Here is a 16,044-nt window from a genome sequence, read left to right as displayed (position 1 = left end):
CACGATCTTGCAATCGTGAGTGCAACACTCTAACCACTAGGCCATGCACCTTCACAATGACACACACACATATATGCCTACAAATATATATGTATATTTACACGTATACGTACGAAAACAATTATATGCACACATTATATACAATATATATATGTATGTATATATACTTACACACTCACACATACTGTTAAACCTATATAAGCCTATATAGGCAGTGCTTCTAACTCTACACTTATATCCAGCATCGTTAATTAGACAAGTCTCATTCAAAGGACAATTATATCTATTTATACAATTGTAGTCTGCATTATTGTTGTAATTATAATTGGCCATATTAGTATTACTTGTTAACATAGTTACATATGAAGTGGTTATGTTTTGCTCAAGATAAGTTGTGGTAGAATAATATAATTTAGTGTTATTTCCGTTAAAGATCTTAAAATACTTATTTTCAAAGGCAAATGTTTCGCAAGTAATGCAAAAGAAAGGGGGAAAAAAGAGAGAAAAGAAAGTGTTAGCAATAGGTGGGGTCATACCAGTATTACATGGTGGATTATACCAATTATAATGTAATTATGCTCATTATGAATGTTCTTCATAATTCTATGCTGGTCGTTGGTAAAATATACCTCATCTTTATATCCACTTTAGATCCATGCCTCATAATTCGAGTATATCTTTATTCGTTAACTGAAAAACGAGATAATCTAAATGAGATTTTTCTAATCCATTTTTTATATTAATAGGATCTTTTATCTTTTACTTGTTTCAGTCATTAGATCGCGGCCATGCTGGGGCACTGCCGTGAAGAACTTTTACTAGAACAAACCAATGCCAATACGCTTTTCTTCTAAGCCTAGTACTTATTATATTGATCACTTTATCGGACCGCTAAGTCACAGGACCTGAACGGACCGATACCAGTTGTCAAGCGGTGGAGGTGGACAAATATACACACATATATATATATGCATATACAACGGGCTTCTTTTAGTTTCCTGGTCAAATCGCTCGCACCAGCACTCATAATTATATTGAATACTTGCAGAGTTTTTTAGTGCTAATGAAGTATAAATAGTCATATATGTCTTTGATAATCCTTAATCTTCGATATTGTTTTACCAAAAATAAGAACAATTAGAAACTTTAATTTTAATTAATAACAAACAATACATGCTTATTATTCGTTCTATGATATTTAAACATTTCACGCTTTATTCTTCACATGAAATATCTCCACATTTAAAAGGTGGTGAAAGGATGTTCTGGAACGAACAGTTTGAGAACATTTGATTTAAGGCTTTAGATAATCCATTGAGTCTGGAAGAACCGATTATACATCAATAGACATTGGCACTCTGTTGGTTACGACAAGGGTTCCAGTTGATCCTTTTTCCAGGCTGGCATGAGTTGGATGCTTTGACCGGAACTGCACCAGAATCCAGTCTACTTTAGCTTGGTTTCTACAGCTGGATGCCATTCCTAATGCCAACCACTTTGCAGTGTGAGCTGGGTTCTTTTCATGTGGCACCAGTACAAGTGCTTTTTACGTGGAACCAGCATGAGTATGTTATAGTTGACAAGAATTAACCATATACTTATCTGTTTGAGGCCACTGCATCTTAAGCCCTGAAAATAACTCCTCACATGCCACCATATGGCTTATCTCAGTTCAATTATGAATCAAATAATCTTGAACTTATCACTAATGTGTTTTTAATACTTTCAATATTTGCAACTTGATATCTCTAAAGTGAATGTGTCCTACCATTATCAACCTGGCCTATTTTATTTAGGTCTAAACTTAGGTGTCATTGCTCTTATTAGTCCTTTCTTCTATTTTCATTTATTATTAAATTTCGATAATTTTGTCATCAATTAGACAATATCTATTTTATGCACAACATAGAGTTAATCAGAACTGGAATATATTTAAATATCACAAAACATCGTTGTGAGTTAAATAAGAATGTAAATATATTCTTTCTATACTACTGCTGTGTGGAAAAAAAAAAAAAAAATGAAGAGGCAGTCTCCTGACAGACAGCTTTACAGTTTATTGACTGTTCCTCAGATATGATATTATATGGTAGTGAAACATGGGTACTGGATGTGTACATTGTGTGAAAGCTGTAAAATAACAAGGCAAACAGGCTTCACAGGATGTCTAATACTAATATACATCAACAGTGGCACAGAAATGAGCAGAGAGGAAAACTGGACATAATAAGAGAGAAGACTGCACTGGCATGGAGATGTGATGCCTATAAAGAATGAGTTAGGTAGATCAGTGCTACTCAAAGTGGTGGTCCATGGACCGGTGCCAGTTCGCGAGCCATCAGCTGCCGGTACGCAGAGAGTTTCCAGGAAAGAGAGAAACATTATAAAATGCTCATGTAATATTGTATTATTTGTTTACAACATAAATATAAGATTAAAAAAATTGTCATATTCATCATATATATTGTTTCCGGTATAAATTAATATTACTAAGAAATATTACTGGTCTCTTTACATCAAAGTCTTCCTCACTAGAAAACCAGGCAACGATTAGTACCAAAAAGAGCATCTGGCTGTAAAACAATGCTTCAAATAACATATTTGTCCAACCCTTGCAAACAAGGAAAAACAGACACAAAACAAAGCCATGAACCCAAATTTACAAACATCCACAAATCGTTTTATTGAAATTTATTCTTTGAATTGTTTCATCAACAGTTCTTTTCTTTTCTTCCGCCTCATTGCCTTCTGACGTTTCTTTTCAATTAAATTATTTTTCTTTAATTCATTCACATTTTTTATAACAATCTTCTTTTTCTGTTTCTTCTTGTCTTTCATCAATGACTTCTGATGTTGTAATTCACTAATTGCACTTGAAGAATTGTCTAAAGAAAAAAAAAAAAACACAGAAATTAAAATCTAAAACCATTGAAGAATTCTTTCTCAAAGAAAGTTTCATGAAACTGTTGGGTCTTTTAACACAGAAATTCAAATAGAAGATGCATAACCATCTCCACAGCACCAGCTGTCACCCCTGTCATTACCAACACCACAAAGTAAGACAAATCTAGAATTTCTCTATCCAAATTCAAATAAGATATCTGCATCTATTTTTTGTGTTTTTCTCTCAACAACCAACATTTTTGGCAATTCATCATTCTAAAATACATAAACTTCCACCCTTTCACACTTATGTCTATGTTGTTTTGACCTGACAGAGTTCCAAGTGTCTACTGGACAATGTGAAACCATCACAGCAACAATCAGTGGCTATGTTCAGTTATAATCACTCTCTCTCTTAATTCTTTTTGCCCCTTCTGGAGCATAGGGCCTCAACGGTTATTTTCCACTTTTTGCGGTCATTGGCGTGTTTCTTGGTTGCTTCCCATGTCAGGCTGGTGGTCCTGAGCTCGTCCAAAATGCTCGGCTTCCATGTCTGCTTCGGGCGTCCTCGCTTCCTTTTCCCCTGCAGGTTCCAGTCAAGTGCTTGTCATGTCACATTTGAGGGTTCTTTCTGCAGTGTGTGTCCGATCCATCTCCATTTCCTTCGTCTAATCTGAACATGTATGGGCTCTTGGTTGGTCCTTTCCCACAGGTCGGTGTTTGGCACTCTGGCGAACCACTTCAGATGGAGGATCTGCCAGAGACATTTGTTGATGAAGGTCTGGATCTTCTTGTAGTTGCTGCAGGTGGCTCTCCATGTTTCAGAGCCATACAAAAGCACAGATTTTACGTTTGAACTAAATAAACGGAGTTTAGTTCGAGTTGAGATGGCAGTGGACTTCCATACCGGCTGAAGAATAGTGAAGGCTTGCCAAGCCTTCTTGCTTCTTGCAGTGATGTCCTCGTCTGATCCACCTGATTTGCTGATCTTGTTTCCGAGATAGACAAACTCACTAACGTCCTCCACAGGTGCCCCCTCAATTGTGATTGGCTCTTCCCGCTTGTTGTTGATACGCAGCACTTTTGTCTTTTCCTGGCTGATCCTCAAGCACACTCGCTGTGAAGTTTCTCTCAGGTGGTCAACCTTAACTTGCATGTCTTGCAGGCAATGTGACAGTAGCGCGAGATCATCTGCATAGTCCATGTCCTCCAGCTCGTTCATCAGTGTCCACTGAATACCTTTCCCGGAGGTAGCGTAGGCCGTCCTGGTGATCCAGTCCAGCACAATGAGGAACAGGAGTGGTGACAACAAACAGCCCTGTCTGACTCCCATGCTGACCCTGAATTCCTCCGACAATCTCCCAGCATGGATGACCTGGCAAGAAAACTTGTAGAGTATTCGAATAATATCCACGATCTTCTCTGGCACACCATAGTGTCGTAATATGTCCCAGATTGTCTGCCTGTCCACGCTGTCAAATGCTATTTCAAAGTCGACGAAGCACACATAGAGTGACGTTTGCCATTCCATTGTCTGCTCAAGATGACTCTGAGCGTTGCAGTCTGGTCCGTGCATGATCTCTCCTTTCTGAAGCCTGCCTGCTCATCTCTGAGTTGCTTGTCAATGGTATCTTTCAATCACTCCAGGATGATTCTTGGAAGGACTTTGCTTGGAATGGAAAGCTAGGTAATTCCCCTCCACATGTCGCATTATAATCACAGGGGTGATTAAATAAATCTGAAGGTACCACAAAGGAGAGTCAACACTTTCAATATTTAAGCCTTTCCTGCTCAAAAAAATATAAATCTTCAACTTACTAATTTCCATGGGACCACGAAGTTTTCCCATTTTGGTAGGGTACTTGGTGACTAGTTTCTTAGAAAGTAGTTTCGTTTTCAACATCATCTGTAACTGCGCTTTCATGGAAGCGATTTTATGTCGTAGGTTTGCTTGGTCTCTTGAGTCCCCAAGGTCATATCTGTGAACATTGGGTCAAGGCTACAACAATATCAATGTAAATCAAGTAATAACTACTATTCTATATTTTTGAGATGAGGAATTATGTACATTATTTACAATGGACAGGTATGTGTCCTCACCTTGTTTGTTGTTACCACGTTTCAGCTGATGTACTCTCCAGCCTTCATCGAGTGTTCTGGCAGAATTTCAAAGCCAACCCTTAATTTCACTAATGGGGTACTCTGTTCTCATTCTTAAGATATTCATTTTTTTTGCTGATGTTACTTTTTCTGTTGATATTATTTTCCAAGTCCCTGCCTGGGATTGAACCCAGAATCCAAGGGTTAGTAGCCTGCACTCTTATCTACTATGCTATATGCTCGTAGGCCTACATGCATATAGTGTAGCCTGAATTCTTATCCACTATGCTATATGCCTGTAAGTCTACAGGCATATAGGGGAGTGGATAAGAGCATGGGCTACTGACCCTCGGATTCTGAGTTCAATCCCAGGCAAAGACTTGGTAAATAACGTCTACAGAAAAAATAACATCAGCAAAAAGAATACCTTAGGAATGAGAGCAGAGTACTCCATCAGTGAAACAAAGGGTTGGGTTTGAAATTCCACCAGAACACCTGATGAAAGCTGGAGAATACATCAGCTGAAACGTTGCAGTAATAACAAACAAGATGAGGACACCTAGCCATCCATTGTAAATAATGTAATAACTACACAATAAAACAATCTCAGTAAACACTCTACATTGAACCTAACAAGTCATTCACTCTTTAGATTATTAGAATTAACCCTTTGGGTACCACCCCTACTGAGACTGTCTTTTTGTTTTGTGATATGAACTTCTTGTTTAAAGTTACCTAAATTAAAACTTTCCATCAAAATTTTGTGTTTTGTTCCAAACATCATCTTCATAATGAGAAAATTATTTTACTAAATTCTTCATTATTTTCAAAATTAATTGAGACAAAAGCAGTGTATTTCAAAAGACATATGGTAACGAAAAGGTTAAAGTGATCTAAATTAAAACTTTACATCAAAGTCTTGTGATAATTTGTGAGCCGAGCACCAAACATACAACGAAAAGCTTCTAGTTTCTACCAACCAAATCCACTCGCAAGACGTTGGTCAAGCCAAGGCTGTGATAAAAGACACGTGCTCAAGGTATCACACAGTGGAACTGAACCTGGAACCACAGGGTTGGGAAATCAACTCAGATCATACAGCCATGAAATATTTTTCAAGGAGATAGAACAGAGTATTTTCTAAATAAAAGTTGTGATGGTGGAGCTGCAGACAAAAAGGATACAAGTTCTCTTCGTCCAGTTCGATGTCCATCTCTTCTGCTGTCTTCCGGAACCAGTTATTTTCATGTTTTTTCTTGTCAAACCTACAAATATACGTAAGAAAAGAAATTTGCTAAAGCCACCATTTAATAAAGATTTACATGAAATCAAACTGGGTATGGAGAAACTAGTTTGTGTAACAACCTCACCATTACTTGAACTTGAGGCCCTTCTTAAGCACTGAATTAATCAGTTTAATATCGATGGTCCCAAATAGGGACAAGGGACAACATTAATTCAAACACATTGTTTGAATTAATGATGCTCAAGAAGAATTTATGAACAATATTTGCTTGAAACTTTGTTAAATTTTTTACATACAGATCTTAAATTTTGCCAATTACTGAGCATTCGTGCTGGTGCCGCGTATAGAGCACTCGTGCTGGTGCCGTGTATAGAGCACTCATGCTGGTGCCATGCAAAAGGCAGCCAATACACTCTGTAAAGTGGCTGGCATTATGAAGGGCATCCAATCGTGCCAAAAACAGATAATGGAACCTGGTGCAGCTCTCAGGCTTGCCAGTTACAGCCAAACTGTCCAACCCATGCCAGCATGGAAGATGGACGTTAAATGATGATGATAATGATGACGTGTTGAAGTTTAATGACCTATTACTAATTGAGGCTGTTAATTACCATGGATTTATTCTTTGATGATTATTCACCAATTTTCTATACAGATGATTTACAATTCTTTTTTATTATTAAATTTGACAGCTACAGACAATTGAAGTTAATTAGCAGGTATCGAAGCGACAACTTTACGAATAAGCACTAAAACTGAACCTTTATGTTTAAAGTTATAGGATTGATTTCAAGAAACCTGAGGAATATGAAAGGATTATTGCAACACTACCATACTAACCTGTGTTCTTCAGTGTCAATTTTCAGTGCCAACTGCATCCTGGCATTTATTGCTGGTATGTAACTATTGTCAACCGGAAACTGGTCAAAGTCTTTGGCTGAAAATTGAATGGAAACAGACTGAATTACGTTGGATTGGAATGTTGATTTAGCACGGAAATGCTATGAAGATGGCCATGAGGTAAAGTGGTTGAGAAATTCACTTCATTAGTGTGTTATCCGGGGTTCAATCCTCCTACATGGCATAGCAACTTGTCAAGAGTCTTTTTCTTGGGCCAACCCAAAGTTTGTAAATAAAATTGGGCAGACAGCAACTATACCAAAGCCCACCACCCCTCCTTGGATTGGTTGCATTTGTGATTGAGTGTGACCCTGTTTAACAACCCTTGCTTGTCCTTTGGGTAATTTTAGCAGAGTCCAGTCTGATGGTAACACTGGAACCAGGTCTTTGGTCTGAGGATAACCTTGGAGTCCTGATTCCATTTCTTCACTGGTCCCCCCATTAGTTTCAGAAATGCTGCCATTCCTCTTTTCATGAGACCATTAAAAGAAAATGTATTGTCGGGGTTTGGACTATATTCTATGTCCTCAATAAACTCAGAGCAATCAGAATTAGACAACCAACCGATCGATTCTTCAATCACACATTCACCTCTGAAATATGAACCAAGCAAGAGCCAGACCAGGTTAAGGCCCTTATTTCTAGCAGTTCTCAACTGTGGATCCCAGGGCCACATACGGCCCTCATGCATCCTTTCAGCAGTCCCCAACAGTTTTTCTTTGACTTGTGGTTTAATTTTTTTGGTGCAGCCCCCGAAAAACATTCCAGTTTGGGATCTGGCCCAGATATAAGAAGTTTAAGAACCTTTGATTTAAAAGTCGTCCAGCGCTGCTGGAGAAAGTCATTTATGTAAAATCAGTTTGAATTTCTGAAGATGAGCAGTTAAGGGTTAAAATATAGGAAGAGAAGGAAGCACTTCTGAGACAGATATGATAGGAAAACGGACAGTAAATGAAATGATTATGCTGGTGTGGAGGAGGTATACAGTCTGAACAAGTTGAAGAGCACAGACCATGTAGCAGCAATAAGACAAGAAAAGATAGTTTGACAGTAAAAGGTTGTCTTGTCAGATAAATGATGCTAAAGTTGGTCTTAATGACCATTATGTGTCTGTCTTCCATGCAGGCAAGGGTTGGATGGTTTGACAGAAACTGGCATCACCAGGGGCTGCACCTCTATTTGTCTGTTTGGCATAATTTCTACAGCTGGATGTACTTTCTCATGTCAACCACTTTACAGAGCACACAAGGTGCTTTACACATGGCACCAGCAGTAGTGCTTTCCATTCAACGAACTTTGGCCTTCAGCCTCCCAGGATTGATGGAAAAAAAAACAAATGAAAAAATAATCAACTGCACCCTTCTCTAGAAGTTGTGACCTTCTGTGTATATGAGAAACCAATATTGTTTCTGATATACTTACCAGGTTCTATACTATAAAACTGTTTGAGTTTTTCCTTACTTTTAAGACATTCCAGGCACAATGAGCCACAAGTAAAAACGGTCAAATACACTTACTTCTGTTCAAACTATAAAGAATCTTTCTGTAACCTTTCTGCTCTTCTGGAGAGATAAGCAACACTGTTAAACCTTCTTGTGAGGCTCGAGCTGTACGACCACTACGGTGTATGTAGTTCTAAGGAGGAGGAGGAGGAAGAGAAGAAGAAGGACAACAGTTTAAAGTAAGAAATAATTTTCTCTGAAGAGTTGCAATAAAAAGAAGAAAGTTTGAAATAAAACACTGGAAACTAAATAAGCCTTTTAGATCAGAATCTATCGTATTTACTTGCATATAAAGCACCCTGTTTTGCACTGGATTTCCTTTCGAGTGTTGGGCCTCACGGAGGCAATGGCCGAGACCTTTAGCATTACGTCGTGCTTGAGAAGAGCCATCAAGCCAATCGAAATCACAGTCGTGGCAGATACTGGTGGCACGTAAAAGCAACCATTGCACTCTTGGAGTGGTTGGCATGAGGAAGGGCATCCAGCCGTAGAAATCATTCCAAATCAGACTGGAGTCTGGTGCAGCCTTCCAACTTGCCAGCCCTGATCAAACCATCCAACCTATGCCAGCATGGACAACAGATGTTAAATGATGATGATTTTAATTTTTTAAAAAATAAAATAAAACTAGAGTGTGATTTAAACATGAGCAAAGCCAAAACTGTGAAGGGAAAAACTTTGTACTCTGACTTAATCCTAAATCAGGGATGGAACTTATACAGAAGGATACATAGTACATAATGAAGGCACATAGCCTCATCATCTCTAGATCATGGGTTCCATTCCTGAATCAGGAGGCATGTTGGGTTCTTCAGCAAAACACTTCATTTCATGTTTTGCCCTGTGGATGGCAGAGCAGCAGAATCATTGGTGCACCAGTGGAGATGTTTTACCGTATATCTTCCAGCTCTTTCCATTCTGAGTTTTAATTTCCAAACCCCCAACCCCCACCCGACCAGGAGACAGCAACGGGCGACCACTCCAGTATTCATTCCAAGTCTAGTCATTGTAGCCAAAGTTCCAGTAAACTACCCAACAACCACAGGGAGGGTACAGGGCTTCCCAGGTCACATAGGGAGTGCTAGAGAAGGTTCATATGCACAAGACCTTCCCAAGGGTGAACCACCACTGCCCTAAACATGATATATCATCATCATCGTCGTTTAATGTCTACTTTCCATGCTGGCATGGGTTGGACGATTTGACTAAGGCTGTACCAGGTTCCAGTCTGATCTGGTAAAGTTTCTACATCTGGATGCCCTTCCTAATGCAACCACTCCAAGAGTGTAGTGGGTGCTTTTTCTGTGCCGCTGGCACGAGGGTCAGTTAGGTAGTACTGGCATCGACCATGCTTGAATGGAGATTTTTACATGCCACCGGCATGGGACCAGTTATGTGGCACTGGCATCGACCAAGCTATATATATAGATGCATATATAACAGACCAGCACAGTAAAAGCTCTGGCAGTCTTTGGAATAGGTTATGGCATGTCTAAGCTCGTTAAAGTTAATAGTAATTAAATACCAACAGCTGCTATGTCAGGTACAATGACAGACACACCACATATTGCTCAAGATTTTCAGTGAAAGAACCTTGCGTAATACTAGTATCAGACATAATCTCACCCCAGTATTTGACTGGTATTTTATTAATAGCACACGGTAATATACAATGATGACATTCACAACAACATAAAATAACACATTACAATGAAATATATTTTAAATATTCGTGCAAAGAGGGAGACTGGTTGCAAAGCTAAAATACTAGGTTACTAACCACACTGTGATCAGTTCAAACCTTACTTGAGCCACTGTGCTCCTGAGCAAGGTACAAAACACAGATCAATGTTAAAGCATAAATTAAATCCTGGTGCAGATACAGACTATAAACTTTATTTAGTAACTAGTTCACAGTTAATTGTAAAGCTTATTCAGTTATTAAAACAATACTAACCTCCACTGTATGGGGCACTTGGAAGTGGATAACATGATCTATTTTTGGAATATCCAAACCTCGAGCAGCAATGTCTGTAGCTAATAGCAAGGCATTAGGATTGGCTAAAAATGAAATAATTACAACACAGATTATTATTATTATAGAAACATATAGAATAAAGAAAGTAGTGGTGAGATTCAGGTTTTCTCTTGACTTTGAAACTTTGTTATTATAGTAATTGCACACACACACATACACACATATATATATATATATATATATATATATATATATATATATATATATATATACGACGGGCTTCTTTCAGTATTTGTCTCTACCAAATCCACTCACTAGGCTTTCGCCAGCCGGAGGCTATGGTAAAAAACTTGCTCAAGGTGCCATGCAATGGGACTGAACCCAGAGCCATGTGGTTGCGAAGCAAGCTTCTTATTTCTTTATTGCCTACAATAATTGGAAGTTTGAAAAATAATCAAACCAAATCAAAGGATTGGCACCGGAATTACTTACAGGAAAACCGCTCCAAGTTTTTTAGTCTCTGTTTTTGATGCATGTCAGAGTGTAAAGGTAACGGGTGGCACTCGAGCAATGTGAAAATGGACACTAAACGGCGAATACAGTCTTTGCTGTTGCAAAATACTAACGTTCGGCCAAGATGCTGTTTTAAAAAGTAATATAAATAAACATCCTGCAAAGACAAAAATGAGGGAAAAAAAAGAAAATTACCATTTGGGAAAAATAAACTCAAAGCAGAAGTATTTGCTTTGTCTGGAAAAAGAATCAATGAAAACAATGTTGAGACATAAAATATATCAATGCAGAACTAAAGATTTATGATTGATAGAAAAGATCACAAACCAGATATCCAGTCAGAAGTAGATATGAAGGTGAGTCAAAAAGTAATGCCATTTTGTTTAGGACAGGTAGAATTACCAACACAGGAACATGTATCAGACAGAGGACCAGCTTCATTTTGGGGAATGACACAGGTTCCTGTGTTGGTAATTCTACCTGTCCTAAACTAAATGACATTAGTTTTTGACTCACCCTTGTAGAATGCTGTAGAGGTGTAGGCTAGGCCGTATGATTAAGAAGTTTCTTTCCCATCCACATGGTTTTCGGTTCAATCCTGCTGTGTGACACCTTGGGCAAGGGTCTCCTGTTTATAGCTCTTGGCAGATTTGTAAATGGATTTAGTAGATAAAAACTGAAAGAAACCAATCACATGCGCATGTGTGTGTGTACGTGTGTGTGAGTAAATATTCTTGTGTTTCCTTGTCATGACATCATGTGAGTCGTAAATAAGCGTCCCTTGTATCGAGTCTTCCATGAAAACCTATCCAGCCATGGAGAGGTTTAAACCTTGCTTGGAAACAGGTGAGGGCTGGTGGCTGTTTAAGAATTCAATTGAAACATTTTGGTTAGAAATAAAACAATTAAAGGGCTAAATAAACATACCTTTTTTTCACGTTCACAAAGAACTTTGGCTTCGGACAGTTTCTCTGCAGTTCTTGTTTTTTCAGTCAAATCAACCATTTTGGCTCCTTTTTTCAGACCCATCTTATACATCATCATACCTATATATATATATATATACAACATATACATCTTATACATCAGCATATCTATATGCAGCAAAGACCACCACATCAATCCATTTGTATTTGTCCCTCTATCATACTTTAACCTCCAAAACCCGATATAAAATCACTACCCCCTTCAAATGTTACCCCTTTCTCAGTCAAGGGAGCGTTTTTTTCTCTTACTTTTTCTTCTCTTGCAAGTTACTTGGCAATTTCACTAGCGCCAGTGGCATGAAATAAAAACACCCAGTACACACCAAAAAACAGCTGGCATTTGAAAGGGCATCTAGCCATAGAAACCATGCCAAAGCTGATGTTGGAGTTCAACATGGCCCTGGAGCAACCTGGATCCTGTCAAACCATCCAACCCATGCCAGCATGGAAAAAAAATGTTAAATAATGATGATGAAGCTACAGGTATAGTGATGACATTAACATACCTGTATATACAAAATGTAAAGACATGAAAACCTGGTTAAAAAGACCTTCAGCATTTAAAGTTAATAATCAAACAAAACAACTACAATCTAAAGAAACTAGTGAGGATGAACATTGGTAAAATTCCATCAATTACATTTTACCAAAGAAGACCTTAACCTAAACACCAGACATCCCCTCCCCTCATCACATAAGAAATTGACTTATTTCATAAAGTTAATGTGATCTTCATCTGATAGAATGGTAAATCTGGAAAATATCATCACTACAATTAATGAAAGTACAGGGGACCCAGAAAAAAACAAAACCCATAAAAGTTTTATTAAATCCTACAAAGGTCGAGCAAATTTCTTGAAACTTCCTGGACTTAATCTTTGGTCTGTGTACACCCATTCCCTTTGCATAAAAGTCATGTTCTTTTCAAAATATGCTCCAAATGGCATACATTGCACAAACACTTGCATACGTCATGCAAAATTGTCAATTACTCAAACACGTTCCTCTTTGGGGATTTCCCTGATTTCTGCTGTGGTTGCTGCCAATCGTTTGAGGGTTCTTCTGGTAGACATCATCCTTGAGATACCCCCACATATAAAACTCTGGTGGGGAGGTCAAGTCTGGTGAATGGGGTGGCCACTCAACCTCACACTTCCTGTTGATCAGTCTCTCCTGAAATCGCTCTCTCAGCCAGGTTAGGGAGTCATTTGATGCATGGGGGTGGGGTGGCCCTGTCTTGCTGGAACCACTCTTCATCTCAATCTATCCTTCTGCATCATTTTATTCAAAGATTTGTGGATTCTGTTTTTTTTTTTTTTTTTGAGGTCACCCTGTGCATTGGTAAGTTTTCCATTATTTCCTCTTGTTAGACATGAAGTTAAGTAATTCATGGATGAAGAGTAAATGAGATTTGAGAATTACACCATGTCTTTCTGAAAAACACTGCCACAGTGTAGGACATTAGCTTGATATGCAAAACACGGGTGGGTGACAGATCCATCTCCATGATGCTTATCACCTCTCAAAGCATTAACCATTATAAACACCACCCTTGTCACTCTTTCCAGTTCCACCCTGATTACTCTCACCAACTCATGCAAAACATGAGCAGCCATGTATCTCCTCCACAATAAGAAACCTCTTCAGTTTTGACTCCTTATTATCAAGTAAAAGCCTGCCTCCCTTCAGCTGTAGCTTCACTCAGTTGAAGAGGCTCTTCGTCATGTTAGCCACATAGTGCCACAAAAGAAGCATCCAGTACACTCTGCAAAGTGGTGGGCATTAGGAAGGCCATCCAGCTGTAGAAACCATGCCAAAGCAAACAATGGAGCATGATGTATTACTGGGCCCATTGAATTCTGTTAAAACTGTCCAGCTCATGCAAACATGGAAGATGAATAATAAATGATGAAGTTGATGAGGAGTTGGACAAAAACAAGACATGGTTGAAAAGAACTTACGGATTTTCCCTTCAGTTGTCAACAGGTTAGCTTGAAACTTTCTCGACAATTTTCGTTGAGGACCTATGTGAGCTAATGTCAAAGTGGCGGAGAACAAAAATGTCTGACGCCTCTTCTGAGTCATTTTACTGAAACTGCAAAGGAAAATATCATTGGATTAAAACTAAGAAATAACAAATCTTAATGAATGCAAGGCATATTTTTTTTTCATACATGCATATCTATATACACACACACAATACATGATGGGCATTTTTCAGTTTCCATCTATCAAATTCACTCACATGGCTTCAGTTCTGAGGCAATAAGTATGTGTGTATCTGGAAGGGAGGAGCAGTGTGTATGTATGTGTGTGTGTGTGTCAGTTTGGTTGGTGAGATTGTGGCTGTTTGTGCATGTAGGGTGAGGGAGAAGTTGAAGGAAGGTGGGTGGTGAGTTGAGACCAAAGAGAGTGTAAGTTGGGATGGAAAAAAAAAAAGAAGGTATCATTGTTTTCTGTGGAGTCCAGAGTTTGAGGATCCATTGTGTAAGGCCAAGACGAACACTGAGAAGAGTGGTCTGTTGAGCAGAAATGCCAAGAAACAAGGGTTCTGAAGATGGATGTCCAATAGGTGCTTGGCAATCAGTGGAGTTGTAGAAATGTATAGTATGCATATGTATATGCATGTATCTATACCTTTCCACACGTTTACAATCTAGACTGCTAGCTTATTGCTTTTGTGATTTATATTCATTTTCTTGAGGCTTAACAATTAAAAATGGTATTTAAAAATACAAAAAAAAAATGTAAAGGAAAAAGAAAAGAGAAAGAGCAAAATAGAAAAGCAACGAATTGCTGATCATCATCATCATTTAACAGCCATTTTCTATGCTGGCATGGGTTGGAAGGTTCAATAGGAGATGGTGAACCAGAGAGCTGTACTAGGTTGCATTGTCAGTTTTAGCATGGTTTCTATGGCTGGATGCCTTTCCTAACACCAACCACTTTACAGAGTGTAGTGGGTGTTTATGTGGCACCAGCACCAGTGCTATTACAGGGTACCAGCACGGGTAACGTTTCAAAATTTTGAAACTTATTTTTAAGTCCATCTCTAAACGTTTTGTTGATTATTAAAATAAAAACCGTACTAACTGGCGTAACATGCTGAGCAGTTTCTGGAGTTCCTCAAAATGTCCTTTCTCTACCATACGATCAGCTTCATCAATGACAAGATATTGGATGTTTTTCACAGTTAAGATGTAAGGATTTCTCTGACAAAAGAAGAAAACAGAAATGTGTAAATATAAAAGGAAATATTAAGAGAATATGTAAACAAACATGCAAACACAAATACATACACACACACACACTCATATATATATATATAGATAGATAGATATATACACATACTCACACACACACACATATATTATACATACTTTCTCATAGAGTTCCCAAAGCCGTCCTGGTGTGGCAACAATAATATGTGGTTGTTTCTTCAAGATGCGTTCTTGTCTCTGTTCTGACATCCCACCAATAATAGCAACAACCTGGGAAAAAAAACACAATCTGTTCACAGACAAAAAAATTCAGCTGCATCTCAGATTACTAGCTATGCAAGTACATCTCCATAATAAATAATCTTAGAGTTTCCAAAATAATATACAGTTTCCATGGGTACTGCTAGTTTAAGCCTATTGATACTGACCCATGGTACTATGATACAAACTTACTGTTTTAAATTTATCTAAATTAAAGCCATCAAAATTTCATGTTATGTTCCAAACACCAAATTAACAAGGACAAAGTTATTTTACTAAATTCTTCATAAATTTCAAAGTTAATAGAATCAAAATCTGTGTATTTTAACAAAAATTTAGTAACAAAAGAATCTTGTAGCATTATTTTCAGCTACCTCAATGAAAATTCTAACCAGGATGTTTTCATTTGTATCAGCTTGATTGTGCAATTTACAGTCTAGAAGAATCGCAATTA

At 38.1% G+C, this 16,044-nt stretch overlaps 1 protein-coding gene across 3 annotated transcripts in view; it reads right to left on the bottom strand.

Annotated features, from left to right (window-relative positions):
- Positions 1-2,658: 2,658 nt before the first annotated feature.
- LOC106872530 (ATP-dependent RNA helicase DDX24) overlaps positions 2,659-16,044 on the bottom strand; it is a 23,926-nt gene continuing 10,540 nt past the window's right edge. For all 3 annotated transcript variants that reach the window (XM_089355996.1, XM_089355995.1, XM_089355997.1), the window contains exons 7-17: positions 15,489-15,599; positions 15,202-15,320; positions 14,070-14,203; positions 12,050-12,168; positions 11,102-11,279; positions 10,589-10,692; positions 8,647-8,764; positions 7,070-7,166; positions 6,168-6,248; positions 4,702-4,862; positions 2,659-2,885 (exon numbers count right to left, since the gene is read on the bottom strand). In XM_089355996.1, coding sequence (XP_089212122.1) covers positions 2,692-2,885; positions 4,702-4,862; positions 6,168-6,248; positions 7,070-7,166; positions 8,647-8,764; positions 10,589-10,692; positions 11,102-11,279; positions 12,050-12,168; positions 14,070-14,203; positions 15,202-15,320; positions 15,489-15,599 — 1,416 coding nt within the window. In that variant the 3' untranslated portion in view covers positions 2,659-2,691. The remainder of the gene's footprint in view (positions 2,886-4,701; positions 4,863-6,167; positions 6,249-7,069; positions 7,167-8,646; positions 8,765-10,588; positions 10,693-11,101; positions 11,280-12,049; positions 12,169-14,069; positions 14,204-15,201; positions 15,321-15,488; positions 15,600-16,044) is intronic.

The sequence above is a fragment of the Octopus bimaculoides genome, chromosome 8, assembly GCF_046866305.1.
Source record: "Octopus bimaculoides isolate indiv1 chromosome 8, ASM4686630v1, whole genome shotgun sequence".
In the NCBI taxonomy this organism is placed as follows: Eukaryota; Metazoa; Mollusca; class Cephalopoda; order Octopoda; family Octopodidae; genus Octopus; species Octopus bimaculoides.
The sequence above is the reverse complement of the archived record's forward strand: the minus strand, read 5'-3'. Positions and strand labels throughout refer to the sequence as shown.